Source organism: Plasmopara halstedii (assembly GCF_900000015.1).
Source record: "Plasmopara halstedii genome assembly, contig: Scaffold_816, whole genome shotgun sequence".
Classification (NCBI taxonomy): Eukaryota; Oomycota; class Peronosporomycetes; order Peronosporales; family Peronosporaceae; genus Plasmopara; species Plasmopara halstedii.
Genome location: NW_020187732.1, coordinates 655,527 through 665,796, shown reverse-complemented (window position 1 = coordinate 665,796; position 10,270 = coordinate 655,527). Strand labels below are relative to the sequence as shown.

The 10,270-nt window shown below is 44.0% G+C and overlaps 2 protein-coding genes across 2 annotated transcripts; one reads left to right on the top strand and one right to left on the bottom strand.

Annotated features, from left to right (window-relative positions):
• Positions 1 to 2,948: 2,948 nt before the first annotated feature.
• On the top strand, positions 2,949 to 3,409 carry PHALS_14078 (uncharacterized protein; the record flags this gene model as incomplete). The annotated part of the gene is made up of 2 exons (XM_024729816.1): positions 2,949 to 2,972; positions 3,041 to 3,409. 2 exons carry the CDS (start codon positions 2,949 to 2,951, stop codon positions 3,407 to 3,409), a joined length of 393 nt encoding a protein of 130 aa, XP_024580155.1.
• Positions 3,410 to 8,434: 5,025 nt separating this feature from the next.
• PHALS_14077 (uncharacterized protein) lies at positions 8,435 to 8,632 on the bottom strand (the record flags this gene model as incomplete). The annotated part of the gene is made up of 2 exons (XM_024729815.1): positions 8,435 to 8,583; positions 8,626 to 8,632. 2 exons carry the CDS (start codon positions 8,630 to 8,632, stop codon positions 8,435 to 8,437), a joined length of 156 nt encoding a protein of 51 aa, XP_024580154.1.
• Between the last annotated feature and the right edge of the window lie 1,638 nt (positions 8,633 to 10,270).

Sequence of the window (10,270 nt, the reverse complement as noted above, 5' to 3'; positions counted from 1 at the left end):
TTGTGAGCGCATACAAAACAATAAATAGCGTATCGTTCACGTCTATAACAAGTTGAATGCGCAAGCGATTCCCGCTCAAACTCTGCGCAAGGATATCACCATCCACCGTATGTCCGGCTGTACACAGTTAAGTGTACTTGATTTAGTTGAAGGATGTCACCAAATCTTGAAGAAGGAGGAGAACGTTTTTTTGCAAGCACTGCGGTGCTTCTTTGCATTGTTTTCAACTTTGGACAAACTGAGAACCGTCGTCCTTGGTACGCTCCTATCTCCATCTCATACCCTACAGCCGTCCGTCACGCATTCAGCGCGGCATCCATCGCATCTACAAAATGGTAGGGTGAACGCGAATGCTCTCGGCGCGAGCCACACCTACTCAGATACCATCCGTGAAGATGGTATCCGCGGTCTGTGCTGAACACTGAGTCTAAATCGTGTGCAAATGGCCCAATCTGACTGACGATTGGACAAAATTGGCGTGTATGATCTCCACAGACTGCAGACTTCTACCCTAGGAGTGAAGCTACCATACCCAACAATGTTGCAGGGTAGTGTGCAGGTGAGACGATGTTTAAAACTTTGGATGTGGTAATGAAGAAGCCAGCTTCCACGGCCCGATCGTTATAGTGCCGGGAAAGTAACGTCATGGAAGGAAATGTGTGCGATAAACTAACTCAACACAGCATTCATGAATATCGGCTCTACTAATTGAAGAAACGCACACACGATTGTCGTGGCTCTCCGTCCACCTTGATGGGAATGATAGACTTTCCACCCTGCTTGCTCCATCGGCGCCGTACTAAAATGTGGCTCTTTAAAATAGATTTTGTTATACGGGGCTCATCTCAACTAATCTTTGAGCTTACTAGGTGCGGGGCAGTCAATTCGTTAAGTTCAAGGAAGATGCAGCCCTAATTAAACGAAAGCAACGATCTTTAAGAGGTTACCTAATATGAGCTTTCTTTAGACTCAGTAGCGCCGTGAAGATATTTTGTCGACAAAACTAGCGTATGCAAGATGAAAGGGCTATCAAGTGATTCGATACTCGTAAAGGTGATAGGGATTTTTTTCAATCTGTGATATGAGGATTCATTTGAAGTATGACCTGACTGAAATGCTATGAGCCATGGATCGAATGGAGTCGAACACATTAGCTGATAGGTAGCTCTAGCTTACTGAAGCGTTGGTGCGTTCACATCTGTTAGAAACTGAAGCGCCATGGGCACGGATGTAAAGCTTTCCAGCTTTATCACAGGGCCATGGATTATCCAAATTTAATGCAAAACCCTATGGCCAAGAACCTTGAACAAATTTTGAAAGTTATGGGTGACTGCGAGATACCAGTCCAAGGGCTTTAAGAATGATGTAGGGTATCATATATCGCGGTCTTCAGGAAAATCACTCTGTAGATAGCAAAAATAACTTTGACCAGGATCTGTAGAGACTACACATCGCAGGAAGGGGTAGGACGACGGTACATCCCGACTCTCAGGATCTGCATGGGTTATGGTTGCTTAAGGATGCGGTCTTCATGTAAAGTCCATGTGAGGACAGGCAAATGCGAGCCGCAAAAAGTAGAACCAAGCCCTGATGCTACTTAAATCTTTTTGTGGTCTGATGATGAAACCGGGTCAGCAACACCATATAACGTGTCTACTATGCACAGTATAAAAGCGTCGCACGTTTGTGGATACATTCATGTATTGAGTGATTGGGGTAGTCCATGTGTATTTTTCTCTGCCCTAGCTAGAAGGTTTTATGTATCTTAAAACCCGTCTATAGGGATTCATGTAATTTACCGCAATCTGGTAAAATCATCACATTGGTACGTGGTGTATGGCAACTGGAGCTACACCCACCATCTATCTTGGACGATTTCGTCGTTAAGAACAGTCTAACGAAGTATGTGCGAAGAGAGGATCAGGTATCATTTGAAACACATATGCTTCTTATCCATTGTTGGATGGTATCAACGCGATGACAAGCGACACGACATGAGGGTTGTCGTCAGATCGAAGTGCTCATCATTTGATTGACCTAGGTTTCTAAAACAAATAACTTGCGCTATACTTGTGGTCTTGAACAAAGAGAAAGCAATAATGACACAAACGTTTTCTTTTGCGCTATGCACGAAGTGATATTAGTAAGGAGGGGTGAGTCTCCCCTCTCGGCGCCAGCTTTCTGCGTCGGAAATGCTATGGAAAGAAACAAATTGCGCACGTTTTCAGTTGCAAATCTAATCCAAACGACGTCCCCATAACGGATGTGCAGCAGAGCAGCTTGGTTGGTCGTGCATTGATCAGCGCGCATTTATGATTGGTAGTAGCGATAAACTGTGGCTTGAGGGCAGCGAGATTGCTCTCAATTCCGCTAGTACGCGAAACGGGATACTCCGAGAGAATTGTTTAGTCCTTAATCTGTTTAATGCAGCAGATGTACTTGACTGTCATTACACAGCTGTTAAGATTTATCTGCTGCCCATAACTGGGTTAACACGCTTTGCACCTCCTTGACCCTCCCACCAGTTGGTTTCGTTCGCTGTGGGCGAGAGGTTGTCAACTCTTATATAAATGAAGATACGAGCCTAGTTATATTCGGTAACTTAATCAATAAATCTTAAGATTGAGCTCGATGCGACAAATGCATGGATATATGACCAAAAATCAATTTCAATCAGCATGTAGAATTTAAGAAATACGGAGCCGATACGAGCTTATTATGGGCGATGATATAAAGCCCGTATCTCTGTGCTCCTTTGCAGTGACATTCTTTGTAGTCTATATCGCTTCAAGACCTTGTTGTAGTTTCTTCTTCCCCGTTTTACGCCCGCGCTTCCTTGACCTCTATCTTACATTCAATCTCGTCAGCGAATCGTTCACAATAAACTTCCAGCGAGTTTTTTTGCACTTTGAACACCAATTTAATTCCTTTTCTCTTACTCGCACACCATGATCGTTGCTCTGTCTCTAGATGTGACCCAAGAGCTTAGTTGTCCCTTCTCTTTATTGCCATTTTGGTGTTGCATGCTCTACATTTATAGTTGTCGGATCCGCCCATTAATGGTCGACCATTGTTGAGAGAATTATTTACTGCTAAAGACGACACTTCATTACTGACATCCACACACTTTTGTAACAGTGCGTCGTGTCTGGGTACCATTTTGTCAAGCATGTCTGTAGGCCTAGATGCTAGGGCCGAAGGTGTCAGGAGCAAGTGCCGTGACAGCATTCTTGTGATCCTTAAGACGAGAAAGCATGTCTGGTTCACCAAGTCTCGATTATTCACGTCTGTTTCCCACAAGCCCGATGCGAGCTCTGTACCGTCTGCACCATATGCAAGGGTTCTGACAGAAGCTAATTATGGTGGGGAAATCATCTCGCATGCAGTGCAAATGACAAATCTCTCATGAGTGTCCAACATTCTAAACGCTCGTAAAGTGCACCAACAGCTTTTACGTGCTGTCGTGATAACAATGCAGTGCCCTGTGGCTACTGAACTAGAATTATGCGCCTATCAAAGGTGGAAAAGGCGCGTGACTAATGACGCCAGATTGACGTTGCTTCGTCTGCAAAAAAGATCCGACCCGCCTGAAAGATCGGGAGCGTAGTATCACTTCAGTAAGCCAATGTAAAAGATTAAATGTATGTAGGAAAGTGTATTGCATTATATAAAACATTTTGCCCTACGATATATTCGTTTGTACTCTGTCGGCCTCTGAAATCGGTATTTTGCTTTTGTCTGTCTGGTCTATCAGCCATAGCGTTGCGCAATCAACGCATGACGCTCGATACCGTTGTGATATGATCACGAATTTACATTGAGCAGTTGCTGAGATAATATTATTACGTCGCATTCGATCAGCGGCCCCTACCCCACTAACACCAGAGTCATTTTGCGGCGGCGTCAAAGATACCCGAGGGGTAACAAATCATTTGTGTAACATGGGTAGAACTTGTAGAGGCATATGCTATGTTAGTCAACACAACATCAATGAGAGGGGGATCCAATATGGTGCCGAGCGCTCTAGACAATGCTTTCCAAAACTTGGCTGTAGAGCGCAGAAATCTATCTAAAACAATTGCTGCCAGCAATTTCTCAAGGAAAAACTTGGCTGTGTCCACACCAACCACATCATCGCTGACAGCAGCAAAATGGGCCGTATTATCAAATGTGTCTTTTGGGAAGTCCAAAGATAAAGTCCATATTTATGGACTGCCAACGTTCTGCCGGGACGCGTAGGCTAACGAAAGCGCTGTCGCATTTGCCATGGGCTTTTTATCGCTGACAAGCCTCACGAGGGCGTCATTTGTGCGTACCCAATTCTAGACATGGGGTCGCCAATGCGTAGAGCTTCCCGTCAGTATTGTTTTTGTCTGATGCGCTCACTTAAAGGTATATCATGTGCCTCGTATAAATTTATCGTGCTTGAGGTCTTAATCAAACTACAGGTAGATTGTCACAATGCGGTTACATTGCAAACCTTGTGGTAAAGAGTTATAATGCGGGTGTGTAATTGCGCGCTCTGATTAGCCACACTTTAATACTCAAAACGTCTTCTGCTTTTACAGCTTTTAGCAGCGCGGTACATGTTGCGTCTGACACGTACGCTGTATGCATTGCTTAATCAATTGGTGACAGAACCATTGTGATATGTGACAAATCATAGCCGGTCAACGCTTAAGCGCATCTGCCGCTACATTCAGCCCGTCCAACTTACATTTTACCTCAAAGGTATACGTGGCGAAAAAGAAAACCTTGTTGCCACTTTTGTGTCGGCGTCGTTGTGCGCAACGTTACATGATCTGTGTAGATTGCGAACGTCCTAAGGCCAAACTGTTGTACCCCGAACTTGGTGAGGTCTTATTTGATCACATATAGCTTGCTGTCGTAAACGGAATCGTTCTTCTTAGCGACTTATAGCTGGCGAGACTCAAGTTTATCCGTGCTTTCATGCCCTTGGGCATCTGCGTGAAGTAAAATGAGCCTACTTCTAGGCAAAAAAGGCACAAATGACGGGTCGATGTTTGGAAGAGCCAGAATCAGATCACGTATGAGGCTTCGTTTCACAGCCTACAGACAATTAGTTCTGTAGCACATAACACTGAACCCCGGCTCAAGCGGTTTGTAGCTTGGCCTGGGACCGGGATGTACCTGGTTCGATACCCATAGGATCCGAATCAAGGAGGCCGAAGATAGGTCACTAAAGGGGCATCTCTGTAATGTGACCGCCCTGCCAGCCCGCACCCAATTGGTTGTGTGATAGTTGGGTGGGAGGAAGCCCTACTGACCGAAAAATGAAATAAGGAGTACGTAATCTGGTCCCAAAATGGGTCGAATAGCTATATAATCCTCGCACTACAGAAAGCTTAATCCTAGCGTGTTGGTTCCAGTAGCTTGAATCTTTGTGGCACACAACATCGTTTGACACCATATTAAGGAGACTCGTGAGGGATCACGCAGTCGGGATAGTTCTCACTGTATTTTTATTTTGCAAGTTTTTGACTAGGCCAAGCCCCTCTCCCAAGTCAATTTTGGACGATGGCATTGGACAATATACATCGACCTTTATCGCCACGGGTTCTACCCGCAGATCATATACCCCAATCATGCAATTCAGAAACAGAACTTTGTTGGAGTCTCAAACCATATTTATCTATATTAACGAATCGCTTAATTAATTGCATACACTCAAGTACCAGTCACAGACACTCAATCTGGACCTCCACATCCGACTTCTCGCTCTCAGCATGTCAACGGACGAATAATTTGTCGAAATAGGAAGATGCGTAGCCATGATATGGTCTGACAGCTGTTCCATCAGACGATTGAATGTCGATGGTGCGTAAGATAGTCCCTGATATATTATTAATTTACTCTTAGATTATTCCGGTCGAAGTACGCACCTCAGTGAAAGGGATATTTATATTTGTCATCGGTAGTTGATGCTAATCATCGACCAGATTGAGGGCAATGGGCAAAGCGCAGCTGACTGTGCTGTCTTTTCTAGTCATCGTTGTATGCATCGGAATTTTGAATATATTTGGTTATTAGAAGTATGTGCAATTCGACACTTGTCATTTGCCTTTCTTATAACAAAATTCGATGCCGACTGTAGATTCTTACTTTTTCTCACCAATTTCGGCTCATTCTTTGACGTCATACAGTTATCTTGGTGTAGGTCATCGCTGTGTAACGCAAAATTAGACTCCGAGGGACAAGACAATGAAATAACGCACTCCTCGTTCCGAAGTTACACGCGTGGTAGATCTCTCGTTGCAAAACATGGCAATCATATAGCAAGAGATTGTAAGAACGCACATGATCTTGAGAATAGCCATCGTAATTCTCGTTTCCCGCACTCAGTGGTGAGTAATTATCTAATTTCTCCCCCGGTACCAACCGTACCACTTCGATGACCGTACAGTTCTACGGTATCCATGATACCTTGATACCCCAGGAAATAGTTTTTTTTAATTGTATAATCGCTCCTGTTGGGTAGTGAGGGGATGTATACAACCCCTAGGACCATTCCAGGCAATCAATCCACGAGTGACGGCTTGTTTAACACCAGAACGGCGTAGTTTCAATGGGTGCCGTCCCATCGTGGCAAGGATGAACAATACAGGGCCTAGAATCTTTATTTGCGAGTTACAATCGACATTTATATCCACCTCAAACTACCACCAGGTATTATGACGTCCAATCTCTCCCACTTTCCATTCACCCGAACACAGGAACAAAAAATCACAGCTGATTCTTACCGACTCGCCAAATATACACCCGGGGAACAGTCGGCAATATCCCTCTTAAAAGCAACACAAAATGTAAACCACGATCTGCAATTGCTCTGTCCTGCCTCATTATTAGACCGCAATTCATTGTCGCTCCTGCCTTCCAATTTTAGCCCACCCTCAGCAATGCCATTGCTACCTGTTCTAGATCATCTGATGCCCTGCATAGAAGCTATTATAACTTTGTGCCCGCCAATAGCGCACCTGTTTCTTGCATGGGTAGGTTTATGACTCACCAGAGCTCCACCAGGCGAACAATGTGTGTCACATAACATATTCGACTCTCAGTCGACCCATGACTCATTGCACCCTCGTCATGCCTAGTGTGACGTGATATTTTGTCTCAAACCTAGATCCAGAATTCGACCGCATTTTCCTCTTTCAAAGTGTAAAAATTGCTTAGATATTCCATGGGACTCTTACCACTGAGCCTTTTTTACGACGCATGAATATTGTAGTTTTATTTGGTGGCTTCAACGCCTCGACGTGCAGTCTACTGGTTTCGACAGGCCGCACATCGTGTTTACTTTATAAAGCTCTTTTGTCCATCAGGTCTTTTCACGGTTTTACGATAGCCGAACTGTCGATATCAACAACCAACAATCCTGGGCTGTAAGCCCCACCTCTCTTGAAAAATAGCTGTGCGATAGGCTGTACTAAATTCGACACGTCTTCCGTGGGGCACAAATGTAATTAATTTCTTTTCCAGCAGGCCTTACTGCGCCCATTAAGACTCAACGATAAATCGCAAGGATTCATCGTCCATTATTTCATTTTTCTGCTTTTGTGTCTTTCAGTCAACAGCGCATTAATTGCTCGCGTGGGGGGGCTTGCCTGTTTAATAACGCATGCTATAATCATCTAATGGAATCGTGGAGCTGCTCACAACGTACAGAATTCTCTCCTCTTCAGCAAGACCTAGTTCCATCACCTCTGGCACGCTCATAAAAACTTTCAATTGAAGTATCTAATCCTTTTCCTGGTACGTCATGAATGCGGCAATCGTCGCTTTCTTCGTAGACAAAGGGTAAACCCTAGACGTTCGGTGAAATCGGTGCCCGATCGGAGTCGGTCACTATTTCCGCCTTCTGAAGACGGTCGGGCGCCATTGCAGCGATATGAGCTCTCATTTACTGGCCGTTGTTCACCAGTTTTCCTCTCCCTTAACAGGTGGATAAAAAGTTTGCGCGCATCCTATACGCCTCGTTAGGCTGGTAGGGGAAATTATTCGACTACGAGATGTGTGGGATGCTTCTTTAAAAAAAATATTAGATATTATTCGAAAATAGTATCTAATTAATTATTAAATAAAAATGAATAAATTATGAAAAAATTTAAAAAGCTAAAAAAAACGATAATTATTATTGATAAAAATCTTTTAAATCAGGATAATGTTTTTTCTTAATAAAAATATTAATTTATATAGAAACTATTTTTAAATATCTTATTAAAGGCTGATTCTGATTGTTTAAAATAATGATAGAATTTTCATCATTTTTTTATATTATTTATAAAAAACAAGACCTTAAACAAAATTTACTAAAATTAAAATATATTAATAAATTAACAAGTATATAAATTCCGGAATTATTTCAGACTAAAGACAGAAACCCACATATCGGTTACTTTAAACTTACCCATTGTCACGCCTGATTCACCGAGTTATTGCACGGTGGTGCGCACTTGTGCTCGCTGCTTCCGGGTTGGTAACTACAAACGCGACGTGAGGTCACTCCATTTGAATTCTGACCGTATTCGCGACGACCCGTATCATAAATTTTCTTCGATCCGCCTGTATGCTATATGTTAGCGATCACATTCGGTTTCATCTAACCCTCCATCGATGATCAAAAAGGATGACCCTTGATGTGATCTACTATTGCATTCTCAAGGTTTGTGATGCTTCCAGGTGAGCTTTTACCGCCTTCGACCTATTTGCGGTCAGTTCTGTGATCATTTCGGGATTGACGACATGCATTAACTTCGAGACCAACGGATGGCATGACCGTGTACGCTAGTTCACTTGTCCAGCCGACATACTTGAATATCATATTCGTCCTCGCGAAGGACACATCTTTTTCACGCTTTTTTTATTGTAAGATTGACTGTAAGTGCTTCCAAGTGCGACGAGAATCCTGTGTACTTTGCACGTCGAAAGATTTGTCCTTACAAGTTGGCGTTAAGAAATGCTTCGAATTTGTGTTTGTGCTCTCCAACACAGAGCAAATCCGATTAATCTAACTATCTAGTATTACTATTTGTTTCAGTAAAAACGTTTTTATTTGCTGACATACGACTAATAATCCACGTATGCTGTTGGCCTCCGCAGGTTTAAGACGTGGCAAAGGTTGATACCCTCTCCAAACGAGGTGGCGCCGCTGGTCATACCGGTACCCTCCGAATGTTGGCATCTTCATGAGTATGAACTTTGTATTAATTCGCCAAAGGACTCGGCAGACAACACGGGTGTAGTGGTCATTTTATACCGTTTGAGCACGATGGATCGTCTTGCGCGGTCACCATCGATGGTGGCGGTACAGCGACGCTGTTTGTCGATCGTGTCTTTCGACAACATGGACTTCCGGATTCAATTGTCTCTGGAAAAGACCACGCTTCGCTGGAAAGTTTTGACCGGCGATCTTTACGGAGCTGCTGGCCAAGCTGGATATGGCAATAGCAAACCATCAGCAGACCAATGGTCAGACGAAGCGCGTGAATTGCGACGTCGAGGGCAGCGTCTCCGCTGAGATTCCGAGCCGCTGGAGCGCAATGCTCTGGATAATGCAGTGCTTTCATCTACCGGTCACGCGCCATTTTACGTGTACGGGCCCGTTTTTTCTCGCGTCCTGCTTAAGCTGCCATCCCTTGCTTAAGTCTTTGGTGAGGAAAGAATAGCCTGGAGTCTAGCTGATGTCAGCCTTCTCACTGTTCGTAAAAGGGTCGATAAGTTCCTGTCTACCTGACTGAGTGTCTTATGATGCGTTCGCGCTGCGATGGCTGAAAGCCAAGACATGCAGAAGGAAATGTTGATGGAAGTGGTAGAGGAAATGTTGAAAACATTGATGTCGGAGACCCGTTTTTCTAATGCTTAAAACCTTTCTACCCATGCAGATTCTGCTGTCTTTATGACGAAGCTCTGTCCACAAATATCGGTCCTTTCATAGTTGTGGCTAAGCGGGGCCTTGCGTATACACTAAACCTTTCAAAACGGATGCGCACCCTCCCAGTGTTTGATATGGGCTGGCTCAAGCCGTACCAGCATCCAGCGCAAGTGAACACAAAAGCGTTGGCGCCGGAGGGGCGCCCACAGATGCTCGATTCACTTAGAAGCTGGACTAGCTACTGGTTTTGAGCACGATGAATATTCACAATTACACCAATTTTTATCGGGGATCAGTCGAAAATCACATGAAGACGAGCGTATCATTGACAGGAAAACGATGTAAACCCTACTAAAAATGATCTAGATTGTGACGGGG